The sequence below is a fragment of the Urocitellus parryii genome, chromosome 7 (assembly GCF_045843805.1).
Source record: "Urocitellus parryii isolate mUroPar1 chromosome 7, mUroPar1.hap1, whole genome shotgun sequence".
In the NCBI taxonomy this organism is placed as follows: Eukaryota; Metazoa; Chordata; class Mammalia; order Rodentia; family Sciuridae; genus Urocitellus; species Urocitellus parryii.
Window position 1 is genome coordinate 162,774,710 of NC_135537.1, and position 19,453 is coordinate 162,794,162.

A 19,453-nucleotide genomic window follows, 5' to 3' on the forward strand; every position below is an offset into this window, starting at 1 on the left:
TAGATATGTATCACTATTATCTTTATCTCAGTTTTTTATTAACCTTTATTTTATGTGGTGCTGCGGATTGAACTCAGGGCCTCACACATGCTAGGCGAGCGCTCTACTGCTAAGCCACAACCCCAACCCATTATCTCAGGTTTTAAGTAATAAAATATTTTTAAAAGAAAACATCCTGGCCTTTTAGGATTCCCAAAGTTACATTTCAAATAAAATACACATATGAAGAAATAAACCACATACAATTAATAAGAACTAACACTTCTGCCTGAAGACACAAAAGACCAACAAGAACGAAATTACAAGATGGTATATACAAAAAAGTGTGCTTCTAATATATATGAAATGAAAGAGGACTGGAGTCACTACCAATTAACAAGTGATTCTCAAAGAAGTTCAGCTCTATTTAAAAAAATAAAAACTTAATATCTAAAAAAATAAAAATTTAATATCTAAAATGGCTGATAGATTAAAAGAAAATAAGTGAATAGCAGAAAAGACAGAAGGATATTATTGTAAGTGTGTGTGTGGGGACGGGGGAGAAGAGAGGTTAAGAGAAAGATTTTGAAAATTTATTTATTTATTTATTTTGCCATAAGGTGTCACTATAAGGGATGGAACCCAGGACCTTGCACATTCTGGGCAAGTGCTATGCCACAGAATTACCCCCCTAACCCCCTAGGGAGAAAAATGTTAAAGCTGCCAGAGAGAAATTAGAAATCATCTACAAAGGAAGTGTGATTAGATTTCAGAAGCTCCCCACAAGCAACATTGGAAATTAGAAACACTGAAATAATCTCTATAAAATACTGAGAAAATATATTTATTAAAATTGAATACCAACCCAAAGTATCTTTCACAAATTCTGGGAAATGGTAGCAATGGTGGCAGAGTTTTTGAAGCCCCACATGAAAATCCTGTAGAACGATCATCTCCTCAAATCAAAGACCAGGTACAATATTTACAACAAATCTAGATGGCGATGTGTTATCATGAACCTCAACGTGTAAGCTGGTAGAACGAACTACCATCAACTACGAGACCTGCATATTATAAGCATTTCTGTGGGACCCGGAAGGAATCCAGAGGCATCTGAAGAATCTGATTATGGGAGAATTCCAAAAAGCCAACTAAAAATTGTAGCAGGTGAATTTGAGAAGAGCAGGGGGTGCAGGGAGAGTTCTGCTCACCCCTGGTGAGTGAAAAGATTCTTCCAGGAGGTCAGAAGAAAGTGAAGCCGTCTAGGCTCGGTGAGTTCTCAAAAGTGATCAGTCACGGCTTCTCACCAGAGGAATAGTCCATGATAAGGAGAAAATGCTGGGAGAGGGATCCCACTGATCAAGATAGGATCCTAGAGAGGGAGGAGACAGAGGATCCAGGGACAAGTCGGGGGAGGGGAGATGGGAAGTTTCAGAAATCAAGCCAACGTGGTTTTGAATTCTAGGTTTAAATAAGAAACAGGAGCTTCGGGAATTAGAAGGTTAGAAGATCTATTTGGAATTGTGACTCACTTTAGAAGTTAAAGAACATGAATTGCCTATAAAAATGAACAAAGGAGGGCTGAGACTGTAGCTCAGTGGGAGAGCACGTGCCTTGCACGTGTGAGGCACTGGGTTCATTCCTCAGCACCACATAAAAATAAATAAAAGTATTGTGTCCATCTACAACTAAAAATATTTTTTAAAATGACAGGAGAAGGAGGGGGAGGGGGAAGAAAAAGGGCAGCAACGTAAATCTTAGAGGTGAGGTGACAGAATTTAGAAAAGAATTAGAAATAAAAGGAAAAAAAATCATTAAACTAAGTAAGATATAATCATAGGAAATGGGAAGTTTAGGGGAAGTGAGTCCCCAGAAGAAAAAAATCATATTCTGGAAATACATAATTTTAAATAAACTATCAGTAAATACTGTTTGATAGTATATTAGATACCATGTATTATCCCAAGGGAGTTATTTACAGGAAGTGGTAATTTACTTCCTTGCAAAGAGCTCCCACAAATTTTGGGTGTTTGTTAAAATAAGGAATGGCAGATTGTGATTGCCGCTTTAACAATTAACTACCCCGGCACAGTGGTTCAATTGCCTCTCTTTCACATGGAGACCGATTTCTTGGAATTCCTGCCAGTTCAGAAACCCGATATAGCAAAAAGCAGCATGCACCTTCAAGCACCAGAGAAAAATACAAAGTCATTAGGGAACACCTAGGGAACTCAGGGAGCCCTGGAATTCTGCAAAGCAAAATCATAGAACTGAAGGCCATGGTCAGTTCTCACACTCCTAGGAAGGAAGGGCAGATTTAAGACTACAGCTTGAGGACCAGATGTTTCCTTCCAACCTGTGAACCCAACAGAATTTAAAAGAAATTCACCTGAATTTAATTCTACATTCATTCCTTTGCTGAATAGATACACAGGGATTTCTGGCAAGAAATGTTGCATGGGAGTTGTTTTCCTTATAAGTCTTTTCACATCGACAGCAACCTGACTACAAAGTACTCTACGGGGCCCTGCTGTGGAAAACAGATCACCACGAAGACAGTGTCTTAAAAAATCAACCAGTTATGAGCATACACGATGAGCAGGGATGGCTTTGAGGGTCTGAAGCTTGTGTAGTCGCACAGGATCTTTTGTTCAGCAGACCCCCACACTTGGATTAATGCTCTCTGTGCCCATCTTGAAATTCTTAATAATTCTATTTTGGGACTTGTGTCTTGTAAGTGAATTCTGATGAGACCCATGAGGCATGTGAGTGAGCAGAGGAGTATGCGAGGTATGTGTACATGCAGTTGGTCCTTATTGCCTCTGTGGTGTATAGTGCGTGCAATGCCAGTGTGCGTTGCATTCTGGTGGACCTGCGATGCACAGGGGTCCAGCAATACACAAAGTGAGTATAAAATCAGTACGTGCCAACTCTGGCTAAGTGAGCCAGGTCTCTGACAACTCCAAGATGCCAGGCTTTTCATGCAAACCAGCACTTGCTTCAAATGCAGAAGGTGATGGCGTTCCCAAGAACCATGAATGACCCAGGAACTCTACTATGGCACCTTTACTTTCTTGTACTGGCCAAACACGTATGCTGAAAATAATGTGTCAACCCAGAGTTCCTTTTGCTTTCAGTCTTTTCTTACTCATCAGTAAATCAAGGGTAGAGAATGTTGGTAGAATGTGCATATATAAAGAAGTAGAATAGAGCTGTAGGTGTATCTCAAGGGTAGAATGCTTGCCTAGCGTGTGCAAGGCCCCGGTTCAATCCCCAGTATGGCAAAACAAAACAAAACAAAAATGGTTAAGTTTGTTTTGAGTAGTGTTCCCACTGTTTTGGGGAAAACAAAAATACATTTGCATATATGAGCAACAAGATAGGAATTGGGTAATTTCAGTGTTCTGTGTACAAGTTAAATGTTCTTAGGGTTGGATTTAAAGTTGGCATTGATTGCATAATATAAAAATGAGTGTTAAAAGGTATGCAACAACTTAAAATTTTATTTTATTTTTACTTAGAATGACATTAAATAGTTTAAAAAGAAAAGATCCAAAAACAAAACAACAAAAACCCAGCACAAGTTGAGAATGCAGCTTCAGTAGAAGGGAAAAAACATTCTATTTTAATACCTTTAATGACATTTTTTAAAATCTGAGTTTTGAACAAGGGACCTCACATTTTCATTTAACACCGAAGCCTGTAAATAAGTAGCTGGCCCTATACATTGTACATTTGGAAAGTCATTTCCTCATGAATTTCTAGTTTTTGCATTCTTTGATGACTTTTGGTGGAAGAGTTTGTAATCCTGTGCTTTGCACCACTTCTTGGAACTTCCACGTGACTCTTGGGTTGTTGGGTAGAAAAACAGCTCTCAGTGGAGCTTTGCATTGGAATCAGACCATATAGTAGAGAAATAAAAAAGCTGCTTTCCTAAGGTAGAAATACACAATAGCCAGAAAGTTCATCAACCCTTTGAGACTTGGAATTCTAGAATGGGTGTTGGTGGATTAAATCTGACCTGCCTTGTGATTTTATACAGCCCTTGGGTTAAACATGGTTTTTACATTCTTAAGTTTTCGAAAAAAATCAAAATTTACAATATTTCTTGACACATAAAATATTATTTGCAATTCATATTCCAGAGTTTTGTTGGAAGGCAGTCTTGTTCCTTTTTGTCTGTGGCTGCTTCCTGTTACAATGACCAAGTTGAATATTGAACAGAGAAACTCTATGATTGCAAAATCTAAAAGATTTACTAGCTGGGCCTTCATAGAAAAAGCTTCCAATCTGCTTTAGGAAAAAAGTCATTAACATGAGGCTAATGACTGTGGATCTTTTTGAGACGTTCCTGTTTAAATGAGGAACCTGTCCTAGGGAGTATCCAGTGGCCCCAAAAGGGCTGGAGATAGGCGATTGGTAAAATGCTGTGCATGCGCCATCTAGAGGTGGACTTTTCAGTTGCAGAATTCCTGAGTTTTCCCAGACTCTTTGCCTGTGCAGACACTTGGGCTTTCACGATTATGCCTAGTGAATGTTTAATACTTAATTTCAAGTGCTGGTACCGACTGTTATTAAAACTCAAGTGAAATTTAGTTAAAAATTGAGTCCATAAATATCTCCCTAAGGAAAAAAATCACAACTAATTATTTATTAGTCTTCAAAAAACAGAAATGTGTGCACATCAACTTTTTTATTTATTTGAAACCAAACACCCAACAACCTGAAAAGGTTATTAAGAAAACAGGTATTTTTGCTAAGGAACTTTAAGAGTAGAAAGTGTTTTCTATTTCTCTCTCATATTTAAAATAATTCAGTGGTGCCAGATCTTTTCTCAAAATATTATTTTTTTCTCTAAAATGAGAGCTAGAAGGGAACCCTTTGTTCTGTCTTGCCATTGACTATTTTAGATGTCTTTTCCTCAATGGAGTGAATTCTGGATGAAAGAACTTTACCACGTTGATCTATCTCTTCCACCACCGTCTTTACCAGTGTGGTTTTGGCTAAATCTAGAAATAAAACATATGTGAATTCATATATTCAGCTTAAAAGACTATATGACAAAGAATTCCATTGTTGGTTGTAATATAAAACATCATGTACATTTTTATTTAGTGAGGAGTAAGTAAAGATTTATAATAATAATTTGAGATAGCTGGATAAAACTAAAACCAATACTTTCAATTCAGAGCACTTTTGTTAGAATTATTTAATTATAGACAGTTGCCATAGCATATGACATCTGTTTTGGGAGGCAGGTACCAGGGATTGAACTCAGGGGCACTGAACCTCTGAGCCACATTCCTAGCCCTATTTTGTATTTGATTTAGAGACAGGGTCTCACTGAGTTGCTTAGTGCCTTGCCATTGCTGAGGCTGGCTTTGAACTCATGATCCTCCTGCCTCAGCCTCTGAGCTGCTGGGATTACAGGCGTGTGCCACTGTGGCCGGCCATATATGACTATCTTTAATGCAAAAGTATTTACTGCAACAGAAACAGAATTAGATTTTATTACCTTTAGATGAATTTCCTGAATTTTCTGATCCAAAGCTTATTGATTTGGAGCATGAACTGCCAAAAAAAAGTTTATTCTTTTATATTTTTGTTTACTATTACATAAGAAATATTCACTGAATCAGTGAGCTCGAGTGAACTTTGTATGACAAAAACAGATCTTAATTTTCTATGGAGAAAATATTAAGCAGGAGCTGAAAGTAATTAAATATTATCTAAGGAGAGGCCAATTTTAAAAACCATTCCATTTTTTTTAAATCCAAGAGTTTAAGATAAATATATATACTCCCCCAGGATCCACATATTTACATATATATGGATCCTGGGAGTGCATTTGTTTTAGGGCAGCAGTGATATTAGGAATGAACTGAAGGAAGGATGAAGCCTGGGATTGGGGGGTTGGGGAGAATCTTGAAACCTGCAATGATTAAAAGTACAATGAATGGGAAGTTGTGTGGGACACGTGGAATCCTCCAAGGCAGATGAGGAGGATGCTATAATGTACAAGGTATGCAGAGGACCCCTGAGGCAAGAAATGGACATGCTTTTGTACAGTGGGAATTAAAAAAAGGCTTGGATGTGTGGAAGGCTAAGGGGCAGTGTGGAACTTTCCAATGGTTTTACTTACTTTCCATCTCCATCTATCAGGCGGCAGTAGGTCTCAATTTCCTTCTCCAGGTGGACCTTGATGTCTAGGAGCTGCTCATACTCCAGTTTCTGGCCCTCGGTCTCAGTCCTGACCTGGTGCAGCTGCTCCTCCAGGGCCCCGATCTGAGCCTGGATTTGTGCCAGCTGCGTGCAGTAGTTGCCCTCAGTCTCTGTCAAGGAGCACTCCAGGGAGCGTTTCTGAGGACATCAAAGATACAAAGCAAAGGATGAAACCACCCTGAGGACTATGTAGTACCATGTTTCTCAGCAACCAGCAGGACTGTTCCCTGGGCAAAGTTTTGGAAATGTGTGGGGCTTGTCATAATCAAACGGGAGTTGGAGGCTGGGGTGGGGACAGGCCTGCTGGATGACCTGACAGGGAATAAGCAACCCTTTCCCCACTAGACTTCTGAATGACCCACTAGATATTCATGGTATTTAGGTAATACTTCCTATTAGGACCAATCTACATATGAAAGTACTTTTGGGGGTAGTACAGTAAGAAATCAATATGAAATCAAATAACATTTGTCTTTTTGAAGTTACATATTTATTTTTGGGTTGCCTGTTGTATTTCAATTTCACTCTGCTGTGTCCCTATCGTATTCCGAGGCCCACTGTGCTATGGTTTCCTTTTCTAATCCATCCTTGACTTTCTGTCATCCACCAAAGGATGGACACACATGAGACGGAACAAACACCTTACTGAGTGGGTTTTCAAAGCCAGAAGTGCATTTCACAACACAGTACAGGCCATTATCTCGACCCTACTCTTATGAATACTATACTTCCTCTCTTCTACTCCCATAGTCTGTAATTTGTCTTGGCATGTGATCTTTACTTCAATTAAGGTAATTTCCCTCTTTCCTTTATCATGTAGAAATATGACTGGGCAGTCATTACTTCTTTCTGATATTCATTATTATCAGAATATCTACCGCCCCTCTTCTACTCTTTTATTTTCTTTTTTTTTTTTTCTTGTGTGGAGTGACTCCTGTTCTTATATTGCTAAAAATAAAACATTTATTAAAAGAAGATGCAAGGCTCTGTCTGAAATTTTCTGGGGTGGTTGGGCCCAAGTTTAAAAATACTTTTCTTTTTTCCTTTTAATTGTGATGGTGGCACTAGTCTTAGAAATAATTTTGTGCATTGCTAAATATTATGTATAATCAATATTATGTATTGATTTTGTTTTAGGATTGCAAAGAGGTAGATGTAAAATATTCATCATGGTAGCAGACATAGGCCCAAATGGTACTAACTTAGGAAACCGAGTGGGCTGACCAGGAATTAGGCTGGTCAGGTCGGGGGGTCCTGGACTCTTCAGGAGCGTTTGGGTGGAAGCTAATCAGGATGGTATAGGGGAAGTTCAGTTAGCAAGTGGCAAGATTCTGGTGAAGTGAGGTAATTTCAAAGCTCAGCAGTTTAAAACCTTAATTTCCCCAGAGGTGTGTCCTCATAAGGCACTCTTTTTTAAGTTTGCTAATGCTCTCATAAGTTAGAGGAGACAACAACTCTACATATGTCACAGCTTTCCACTGTAAAGGCTGGCCTATCGTGAGGAAAGTAGGCAGGATGAACTTGGGAGTCTGCATACTGCAGGAAGCAATGTGAATGTCAATAGATCAAGACAGTTCCCAACTCACAATTGACTTACGTTGTCTAACTATAGGAAATTGCACTTAGATTTTTTTTTTTTTTTTTTTTTTGGTGGTGCTGGGGATCGAACCCAGGGTCTTGTGCTGCACTTAGATTTTTATCTTAGGTGAAAAGGAAGGGAAGTTAGGTTCTATGCCACCATTATTCTATAATTCAGTGGTGTTGGATGTTAAATGGGCTTTCTTGGGAGGATTCTCTCATGACCCCAAGCTATAGTACTATGGGTTGCACAGAATCTAACTGCTCTGAAATATCATAGCTTCTTGGGTGCAGATACTTTAAATTCTGATCTGGGGGCTCAGGAATTTATTTCCTGAAACAGAAATTCATGAGGCTACTGTAGCAGGAGCAGGGTCCTCAGAGCTCTAGTTTGAGGGGAAAGGGGAATGCGGAGAGAAAGGTTCTGGAAACCCAAAGTGGCAGGGAGGGGCTGAGGAACCAGCTAGCAGCAGTGGTAAGGGGGTAAGAGGGACATGCTGGTTAAACTTGGGGTTGGGTAGTGGTAACAACAAGTCTCTCCTAAATATTATAAAGTAAGAGAGTATGGAGTTTTTTTTTAGAATGGTTAAATAAAAACTCCTCATTTTAATATTTACTTATTATTTATTTATTTTGGTGCTGGGGATGGAACTCAGGTCCTTGTGCATGCTAGGCAAGTGCTCTGCCACTGAGCTACACCCCCAGCTCAAGACCTTTCCTATTGTTTTGAGTTATCTTTTTCCTTCTGTCTCACTGAGTTCATCTCTATGGTAGCTGTTCTTGTCTTTATATTACAACCTGATATCCTCAGGGAGCAGAAAACCTCTTGTGAAGATGGAATTCATAGGCCACATGTGCCATAATTCTCAAAATCAAGGCTTTTGGGTGCTGCCAACTCACAATTCAGAAGTGAAGTGGGCTTTAGTTCTAAATTGTCTCCGTGGTAATCTCTGAAGCAATCCAGGTACCCTAGTATATGCTGAAGTGGCCGACTGCCCAGTTCTACTAGGTGTGTGCTCTGGGATGGGACCTCTGCCCAGGAATGTGGGAAGGATGGTTCTGAGAGTGCCCATGTGGAGTGCAGGTACGTACCCTCTTTTCCTTTGCCTGGTGAAAACCACAACGTGTCTTTTAATATGTCTTCATCGATATTAGGAGATGCTGGTATGAACTAGCTTTGCCCTATGTGACGGAGTGACCTGTCACTTAATTTTCAGATGGAGCGATAATGCTGGTACTTGCTCTGAGGGGCTGATGAATTACCCTAAGGTGGGAACTCTGCCACAAGTTGGTTATTTCCATGAAATGAGCTCTGAGCACCGGCCCGCAGGGGAACCTCAATAAAGTCAGAGAGGAAGACACTTTTTCTCTGGGGCCATTTTTCCTGTTCTTTCCCACTCTATTTGCGGGTGGAGCTGTTGCAGGGACGAAGGGACAGGCCACTCTTGGGGCTTTTTGGAATCAGGCTGACCTGCGCTCGCACCTACCGTTGCCAGGAGGGACTGCAGCTCGATCTCCAGCGTCTGCAGGGTGCGCTTCATCTCCGTCAGCTCGGTCCTGGCGGAGGTGGCTGCCCCAGCGTCGTCGAAGATCTGCTGCTGCAGCGTGGCGCTCTGGAAGGCAGGGGCGCGGAGTGTCACACGAAGTCCGCACTCGCCAGGGTGGTGTGGGTGGCCCGGGGGCGCTGACCTCACCTTCTCCTGGAACCAGGCCTCGGCGTCCCTGCGGTTCTGCTCAGCCAGGGCCTCGTACTCGGCTCGCATGTTGCCCAGCAGCACCGTGAGGTCCACCCCGGGGGCAGCGTTCATCTCCACATTCACGTTGCCTCCCGCGGCGCACTGCAGAGCCTGCATTTCCTAGAGGGGAACGCGAGGGTGCTCACAGGCAGCCCGAGGAGAGTTCTGAGAGGCGTTACTTTAGGTCCCCCAAATAGGAATCGGCTTATTCCACCCATGTTTATGCCAGCCATCTATTTAATTAGTTATTTGTTCATTAAATCAACCATGACCACCACCTCCGCGCAAAGCGGACGTTTTTCATTTTTTTCCATGAGAAGGGACTACAAAGACCAGAGAGCCATTCACCACATAATCGTTGACTTCATGGTTGATAGAAATAAAGTGGGGAAAAAAAAAAAAAATCCGAGTCCTTGGAACTTTCATCTTAGGGACAGCAGCAATTATTTATTGAATGATTATTATATGCCAGGCACTGTTTTACGCACTGTCTTCATGTGTACTGATTCAAGACTTTCATCATCCCTCTAAGGTAGGTACTACTACTACTACTACTAATATTATCATTTTATAGATAGGAAACTGAGGCACAAAGAGGTGAAATAACACGCCTGAGTCACCAGGATTTGAAAGAGGGCAGTTTGAAGATGGCACTCTGGCTCCTGAGTATCTGTTCTGAGCAACTGTACAGGACAGCCTCTCTGTTCCAGGATAAATCACGGGGCAGATCATTAATCTGCCTGATAAAGTCAGAGAAAGGGTTTCTGAACAGAGAAACAAACCAATGGCCTGAACTTAGTTCTTTGGGTGGCTGACCTTTTCATTTGAAGGACTGATATCCCTGCTTCCTTAAGCCATTTTTTTATGACTCTAAATCTATGACCTTCAGTGCATTGATCAAGAAAACCACTATTAATCTATTTTCATATTTTGAGTAAGATTCTGTGGTGAAGAAAAAAATTCTTGTTGCTCTAAAAATTTGAAAATTGAGTTGCTTGAAGTTCTACACTCCGTGCTTTCAAAGGCACCCTTTTTCAGTAGGTGTATCTTATCTTTGGGGCCAATGAATCCTGCTGTGAACTTACCCTTCCAGGGAATGTCCCCTGTTGGCTGGTTGGCTGAGGTTGTCATTTCTTCCCTTCCTTCCCCATGATTTTCTTTTCTTTCTTTTACCTTTATTTTGTTTAATTAGTTTTTTTTAATTGGTGCAGGGGATCCAACCCAATGCCTCACTCATGCTAGGCAAGTGCTCTACCGCTGAGCGGTAACCCCAACCCAGGATTTACTTTTTTGAGGTCACTACAGGGCATGATCTCTTGGCTGTCCTGCCAACACTTTCTGGTGGTCCAACTTTTCCCTGGCTCTTTAAAAAAAAAAAGTTTTTTTTCTTGGGGCTGGGGCTATGGCTCAGTGGCAGAGTGCTTGCCTAGCATGTGTGAGGCACTGGATTCGATCCTTAGCACCACATAAAAATAAATAAAATAGAGGTATTGTGTCCAACTATAACTAAAATAAATAAATAAATAGTTTATTTTCTTTTAAAATTTTCCTTCCCTTTTCTCTTTTCCATAATGTTCCCATGTGGGACAGGTAGACTTGATGTTTTGGCTCTTTTAAACCATTAATGGAGTACCTCCTGTCAAGAGGGGTTTCTGAAAATTTGTCAACCATTTTTTTCAGAGATTTTTTCAATTACTTCTGAAACAATCTCTTTTTTTGGGAGGTGGGGAGGGGATCGAAATTTCGTGGTATTTCATGTTAAATAAGGGTTTATTATTGTGCAGTCCTCGATATTGAAGTAAATCCAGGTTCATTAAATACAAAAAGAAAAAATAGCTTGGTGCAGTGGTATATGCCTATAATCCCAGAGGCTCAGGAGGCTAAGGCAGGAGGATCACAAGTTCAAAGCCAGCCTTAATAGCTTAGCAAGGCCCTAAGCAACTCAGCAAGACTGTCTCGAAAATAAAAAGGTCTGGGGATATGGCTCCGTGGTTAAGTGCTTCTGGGTTTAATTCCTGGTACAAAAAAAATAAAATAAAATAAATAAAAAGGAAGGAAGGAAGAAAAACATCTTTTCCTAGTCAGAGAGGTCCTATATGAGAAAAGTGACCTCAAGGTAGGCTTAAGTAGATGAAATAAATAATCGAATACAAAGAAAGATGGTTATATTCATGCATAAGTAATGTGTTATTTTCAAATGGATAGAATTGTATCAATCTGAAAAGTGGAAGGGTACAGATTAATTGTTAATATTTATAACCTCCAGGAATGGGATTAGAGTAGCAGATTAGGAGAAATGAAATCTTCCTTTATATGCTTTGGTGTGAATGAATGATTACAATGAGCATGAATCACTATTATCATTTTAACACCCCTCCCACCAAATGTTTTAAATGTACAGAATTCTGATTTAACCAGAAGCGAAGCTTCTCCTACCTCTTCGTGGTTCTTCTTGAGGTAGGTCATCTCCTCACTCAGAGATTCATACTGCAGCTCCTGGTCGGTCCTGCAAAGCGTCAGCTCGTCCAGAACCCGCCTTAACCCGTTGATGTCTGCCTCTACGTTTTGGTGAAGGGTGAGCTCGTTTTCATACCTTGGGGGTGGGTATTTATTTCAGTATAAGTTAGACTACTTCAAGAAATGGGAGAAGAAAACCTTAATTGACTGAAACTGAAAATTAAAAGCTGAATTAGCGCTCTAAATATTATAAAAAATATACAGAGAAAGAAGTCTTCTATCTTGCCTCTCAATTCTGTACAGGATAACCAGCAGTTACTCAATCACACAAATTCCAATACCATATTCCAATCAGAAAAAAATATATCATTTTGAAATTTTATTTTAGTTTACCCTTTTGCCTAGTTGGCAAATTGTTACTGGCTCTCTACTTTGTCCTTGGCACTACTCTAGGCAGGCAAAGTCATGTCTAGATATTTTGTTTGAAGAATGTAATAAATATATATAAATTATGAGTATAGTTTATTGTCATGTAATGTAAATCATTTGCTTCCTTGAATCTTTTGGGTTATAGTTTATTCTACTTGGGGTGAAATCAAAATTCTATTTGACAACTTAAATAGATAGGAAACTTTTCCCAGAGCATGATTGTTTTCTATCACTTACTTTAGCCGGAAGTCATCAGCAGCCAGTCTGGCATTATCTATCTGCAGAATGACATTAGCATTAGCAGCAGTGGAAGAGATAATCTAGAAGAAATCAAAAGGGAGACCACAGTAAGTAGGTGTACTCTTATTAGTAATTATTTCAGGAAATAAAAATTACCCAAGTAACTTTTGCATAAAAGCTTCCTTCCTTATGTCATAATCAAAGCATTTAAAACTTAATTAACATATGTTTTCATTTATTTTCATTCATATAACTTTCAGAATATAATACAAGAAGTGTATGAATATATTTCAGAATGAACAGAACTAAGAACATTATAGATATGTGGAAATTTACGAATCAAAGTGTGTATTTTTGAGTCATGAGAAGAATCATATATTTAAATAAGTAAAAATAATACAAGTACAGCCATGAAGCATTTCTTTCTTTCTTTTTTTAAACTGGGAATTGAACCCAGGAGCACTTAACTACTGACCCACATCCCCAGTCCCTTCCTCCTTTCATATTTTTTTGAGACAGGGTCTCGCTAAGTTGCCTAGAGCTTCCCTAAATTGCTGAGGCTGGTCTCGAACTTGCAAACCCTGCCTCAGCCTCCGGAGTCGCTGGGATTAGAGGCGTGGGCCACCGTGCCCAGGCATGAGCATTTCTTAACTACAACAAGATATTTCTTTTTTGCCAGGAATTTCTTACTTTGAAATACGTTGACTAGTTCCAACTTCTGATTTCTCACCTTATTTTTCAGATCCTCGATCGTCAGGTGATATCTGCTGTAGTCATGATCAAGTCCACGGCAAGACCCAGGTCCGTATTTTTCATACCAACTCTTGATCTTTCTCTCCAGTTCAGCATTTGCCTCCTCCAGAGCCCGCACGTTATCCAGGTAGGATGCCAGGCGGTCGTTGAGATTTTGCATGGTCACCTTTTCGTTCCCCGAGAGGAGTCCTCGTTCATTTCCAGCAGTGTTTCCAAGGGCGCCTCCCGCATGGCTCCCAACATTGGGGATCCCCAGGGCACAGGAAAATCCACCGCCAGCCACGGAGCTGCCGCCTGCACTGCCACCTGCCACACCTCCGCTGGGTGGTCTGACAGACCCAGCTCCAGACTGCAAGCAAGAGCGCCTGGACCCGCCAGAAAACCGGAGCGACATGGTGTCAGGGCAAACGTGGCCTCTGCTGTGGGCAACCGTCGAAGAACAGAATGTGGACCGGGCGCCCGATGGTTTCTTTGAGCTTTTATATACAGTCATGGGGGCTGTTTCCATGTGAGTTATGTCTGCCAAAAGAAAAAATGGCATCATTTAGATTAGCACGAAATTACGTATAATTGGATGATTAAAAAAATAATTAATGTCTAACATCTCTGGGTGTTGCTCCAGGATATTTATCTCACCCAAAATAGGGTTTGTTCTATATTAACTTCATTATTTTAGCTTCTAATTTTGAGTGAGTCATCCTTTACTTTCATCTGGATCCTAGGAATATGCCATCATTATCTAGTGAAGGGTGTGATCAAATGTTAAAAGGTAAGTAAGATCAGGAGAGGGCACCCTCAGCTGCAGTAGGGTCTCAATTACCACTGAGATGTATGAAGGATATTAACTACAGTCACAGATATTTCATTCCTCCCCCTCAAAGTGTGTTAACACACACACACACACACACACAACATCTATTTATTACCTTGAACTGTGACACAAATGTGGACCTGTTCCTTTATTTAACATATATGAGTACCTGCTTGGTGCTGTGTGTTAAACACAAAAACAAAAGACCTGGTGCTAAATAAGTGCAGAAAGGAAAAGGCTGTTATCGGAGTCAGAATCTGTTGTCAGGTCTAGACAGGGGCTGGATTGCGTTTAGTCTTCTGTGTTCATCTAAAGAGATTGGAATAGAGACTAAGGGAAAAGCAGAGGATGATGTGACCAGGCTGGATTAAAAGAAGGCTTATGACAAGGTTAGAGCAATGGTCCAGGTGGGGAGGATGGAGGCAGTGGGGTTGGGGGGAAGATAGAGTTGGGAGAATATGGGCTTCCAATGACCTTGGAGAGTAAGGACAAAGGGAGGTTGGGGACTCCTTTTAGTAATTGATTTCAGATGCTGAGAACTCATAATATTAATTCTGGGGTGGGGTGAAGACACTAAGTTTAGTCTTGGATCAACTGGGTTCAAGGGTTTGGTGGGATGTCCCAAAGATGACTGATAGGAAGAGCGAATGTTCAGAATAAGTCCACTGATCTGGGAAAATACCTGATCAGTGGTGAGTGAGGGATTGTCATGGAGTATGAGAGGGTCGAGATCTCATTTGTGTTGACATTCAGCTTCATATGTGGAAGTAATCTTGGTGAAGGAATAGAGAGGACGATGCATCAGACTGATGTGGGTTTGGCAATTTGAAGCGGGTTTAGAAGAAAAAAGAAAAGAGTGCCAGAGAAGTTTCTAATCCTGAGAAAATGGCTATGTGATCATATAGAAAGAAGAAAGTGACACCAGAGAGAGTCTGAGGGAAAAGACAGGTTAAGTGATAGGGCATCATTATGAGGTCATGTAGCAGGCAAGAATGTAAGAGATTGATAAAGGTGAAGGAAGACAGGTTGCTGTATTAGTCCATTTTCTGTTGTTGTGTCAAAGTTGCTGAGGCTGGGTAGTTTAGAAAGAAAAGAGGTTTATTTAGCTCACAGTTTTGAAAGTTGAAAGTCTAGTGGGTATCCTCTAACAAGTATCCTCTTGGCTACCTCACAACATGGTGGGCAAAAGGGGAAGGGAGATAACCACATGATGCAGGGGTAAGTGCTTGGGGTGGCTTTGCTTTCTGAGCTTCAGGCTCAGGTAGAGAAGAAAGGTATGTAGTTGTGTTATCACAAGGACAGTCAGGAGTATCTCTGGGAACAGTGTTGCTCTAAGCAGCCTAAAGCTGGTCAGCTGGTACTGTGGGCAGCATTGGCATAGCCTTTAAATGCAGAGTCTAGGCAATGTTGTAGGATATTTGTAAAGTTGCAAAGAGCCTTAGACATCACTTAATTCAGCCCCTTATTTGCAGATGATAAATACTAAACAATTTATTCAGGGCCATGAGGCACATTCCCAGGTGAAAGCTGGTGATGTTCAAGGTGACCTTGAGATTCTGGCCACATGAGGAGCCTATTTTAGATATAAATAATTACTCTATCATGCATGTTAATATGAATATCTATTTTTTAATTGCCTTTCTTAGTCAACATATTATATGAATTATAAAATTTTTCTTTGAATTGTTGAAGTTGAAATATTAAAGAATCAGTGTATTAACCAATAGAGAGAATCGTAAAATATCTTTGGTGTCTATTAAGTAACTCATTTATTTTTACTACTCTTTATTATTATCTATTGCTAATTGTTTATAATTACTTATTAAATAATAACCAGACAACTAATTGGTTTAGCACATCTGCATTTTCATATGTAAATAAAGTGTTTCCAGAAGAACATTTCACAACAAAAAGAAAAGAACAATGTATTTTATACTTAAATATTGCTAAGAGAACAGAATAGATTTTGAGTCCTCACTATAAAAAAATGATGATGTTAATTGTTTGAGCCACTTCAAAATGTATACATATTTCAAGAGATTCTGTTGTAGACTGTAAACACATACAATTTTTATTTGTCAATGCAAAATAAATAAAACAGCATAAAATAGAAAGAAAACAAGCTGTTAGCTTTTAAAGTCATTCTAAATAGTCAATTCTTTACATTCAGCATCTATCAGGACCCCTGGTAATTCCCGGCTGTGGAGTGTGTCTCTACCCTCTATTTCCACCAGGGGGCAACGTTCACCTTCAAATGAGTATTGCTGCTCAGGTGCTTGGGTTGGAACCTCCCTATCAGCCTGGATCCTGTGTGCCCTCAGCTGGAAATGATTAAACCACTGACACTCACTCAACAATGATCTTTTTCTGAGGTTCCAGAGTTCGGTGAATATAAAGATAAGATTGCTTTACATTAATCGTGTGCTTTACCACTTCCAAAAGGAATTCTTGTATATCATCTCATTTGACCCTTACAAGGAAGCTGGAAATTCAGGGGAGGGTCCCTCACCCTTTTTAAATATGAAGAAACTGAGGAAAAGAACTGCTAAAGGATAAATACCATAAAACGGGATGAATAAAGCCCAGAATGGGCCTGGTGACTCATTGTGTCGAACTTTTCAGTGCGTATAATTATCCTAGGATCAGGTAGAAAAATAAAACTCAACCCCCAAATTCCTCTCCAAAAAAAAAAGCATAAGCACCGTTCTTACAAAATTCTCTTCAGAATGTCAAGTTAGTAGCAAATCGAAGCTTTTGGCTACAGTTATGCTGCCTATTAAGTGACATTCATTTATTTATATAGAAATAGTTAAGGAGCATCCATTATGTGCAAGCACTGTGTTAGTAGCAGGTGATTCAGTCGGGAAGGAAACAAATGCTTTATCAACTCTTATGGAACTTATTGTTCACTGGGGGAGATGGGCCTTAAGTAAATAATCATGAAATTAAAATTATATTAAAAATTTGGGAAGGAAAGAACATGGAACTATTGAGGGAGGACCCAATTTAGGTTGGGGCCACCTCTTGGAAGAAATGACATTAAGAAAATACCAGAAAGATGAGAGAGTGATTTCCAGGCCAGAGAGTGGAGGGGCATTCTGGGAGGAGAAAATATAAATATTAACACAACATTTACACTTAGTATGAGAAGGTGTATTCGTCTGGTTTTCAGGTCCGTAACAAAATACCTGAAGCTGAGTACTTTATAATGAAAGGAGGATTATGTAGTTCACAGTTCTGGAGGTCCGAGAGTGTGGCATTGTCCTGGGCTTGGCTCTGGTGGGGACCTCATGCAGATGGCATTATGGTGGGAGTACCTGTGACCACACAGTGAGATCAGAAGCCAGAGCATGGGGAGGCACCAGACTCCCTCTTAGAACAATCCTTTCAAAGATCTAAGCAGGATCTCATCAATTCCTTCCAAAGGTAGAGCCTCCAGTGACCTAACCAACTCCTCTACCTCTCAACATGAACCCCTGGGGAACATACTCAGACCATCTCCAAACCGTAGCAGGAAGGAAGAATGTGGTGCCTTCAAGAACTGAGGGGACCCTGCTGGTGATGAGCATGCAGGGGTGGGGGGGGCCCAGGAAGAGACCTAGGGGCCAGGTGAAAGATTCTGAATTGGGTCCTGGGTGTAAAGGGAGATAGATGGTTGAGAGGTTTAAGCAGATGAGTGATTTTAGAAAGGCCACTCTGGCTGCAGTGTGGAGAATGGATGGGGCAGGGGGGCCGGAGAGTAGCTGTGGGAAACCATTAGGGAAGCCAGCTCAGTAATTTAGGTGAGGTGTTAAAGTGACCCGAGTCAGGGAAGTGGTAGTGAAATTAGAACTGGGCGGAATTGGGGTGATTTTGGAGGAAGTCTCTCCCTAGCACCTGGTAATGGCTGGTGTGGTAAGGATGTGGGGATTAGGGAGAGAATCCAGGATGTCTCCTGGAGTGGGCAAAATAATGGTCTACCAAGGAAGACCACACCCTAATCTTCAGAACCGTGAAATCTATTACCTCACCTGGCAAAAGGGACTTTACAGAGGTGATTAAGTTAAGGATCAGACATAAAGATTCTATAGAGATTTTTTTTATATGAATCACAGTTGTGAAGCTGGGTACCTCTGAACAGTCCTGGTAGCTACGCTCGTATTTGTTTTAGAGTTGACTTCCCACCTTTTAATCGTTCAATTTGTGCTGCTCTCCATGGTTCAGTCCAAGAGCCACATCTTTTAGTGAATCTTCCCTGATGAGCCATTATAATTCGTATTCCAACATTGGCTTGCCCATGATCTCCAACCCCTGACACATACTTCTATTGTGGCATGTATCATGGGGGACAGTTTTGACTCATTTAGCTTTTTATTTGCAGGACCCAGCACATGGCCTGACATTTGGTGTTCAATTGTGTTTTCTGAATAAATGAGTGAACTTGATCCATTGGGTTAAACTTTCAGGGGCTCCAAACCCTTCCCTCCTCCTGGCAGAGTTCTGAAAAGGCTTCCCTGCTGGAGTTCCACAGTGCACCACACCCTTGACATTGTCCAGAAGGCTTGATCTTTCTCTGGCACCGCTGTTTCTGTGGCACTTTTCTTCTGCTTTATTCATGGAAAGAAGGGTTCTTTTTGTATTGGTGCAAAACACCATTGGTGTTGGCAGCTTTTACTGAGCTTCCATTTCAGTACTTGCCTTCTCTTACCTCAGTCCCAGAGAAACATGGAAACAGTGAATGAATCGCAAAGCACTGGAGGGACCCTCTCTGCCTGCATTCACATTTAGAAGTATCCTCACTGGCTCTGAACCAGTGTCTTAGGTTCTAAAATCACCTGCTGGGAGGGGGGAGCTGCTATTACTGGAGGTGAGAGGAGTCTTCTAGAAGGTTGGGACCACCATTAACTGAGTTTAGATATTTTCCATAAAAGAAGTAGTGAGTGTGGAAGGCTAGAAAAGTTCCTAACACATGGGAGACCCTGGATGACATGGCTGCTCCTTCTCTTTTTTAACCTCAGCCTTTCTGGATTTGCCTTGGGAGGTGTTGCAGGCACTTAACTCACTCATTTTGTTACTTACTTGACCAACATTTATTGAGCATTTGCTATTTGTGTGATGATAACTGTGCTGGGCTTGGGTTTATAGTGATGGATAAGGCAGACATGGTCCCCATTTCACTGGGATTACAGTCTAGTTTATTGAAGGACTTCCCAAAGAGTTCCTGGGGAACATATGCTGACAAGTTTTTTCCTACAGGTACTCTTCATGT

At 40.8% G+C, this 19,453-nt stretch overlaps 1 protein-coding gene across 1 annotated transcript; it reads right to left on the minus strand.

Moving 5' to 3' along the window:
- Nucleotides 1–4,845: 4,845 nt before the first annotated feature.
- On the minus strand, nt 4,846–13,788 carry Krt28 (keratin 28). Its single transcript, XM_026386971.2, has 8 exons — nt 13,372–13,788; nt 12,639–12,721; nt 11,952–12,108; nt 9,474–9,635; nt 9,267–9,392; nt 6,122–6,339; nt 5,495–5,550; nt 4,846–4,988 (listed from the first exon to the last, which is right to left on the minus strand). The coding sequence occupies exons 1-8, from the start codon at nt 13,786–13,788 to the stop codon at nt 4,846–4,848; spliced, it is 1,362 nt and encodes a 453-aa protein (XP_026242756.1).
- Between the last annotated feature and the right edge of the window lie 5,665 nt (nt 13,789–19,453).

Bases quoted from the DNA above. Each gene is read 5' to 3' on its own strand.
- Krt28 (XM_026386971.2), bottom strand. From the start codon at position 13,788: ATGTCGCTCCGGTTTTCTGGCGGGTCCAGGCGCTCTTGCTTGCAGTCT. The intron at 9,636-11,951 runs GTAGGAGAAGCT...GTTCCCCTCTAG, and splicing joins TCAAGAAGAACCACGAAGAG to GAAATGCAGGCTCTGCAGTG. The intron at 6,340-9,266 runs GTAGGTGCGAGC...TGATGTCCTCAG, and splicing joins TGCAGTCCCTCCTGGCAACG to AAACGCTCCCTGGAGTGCTC.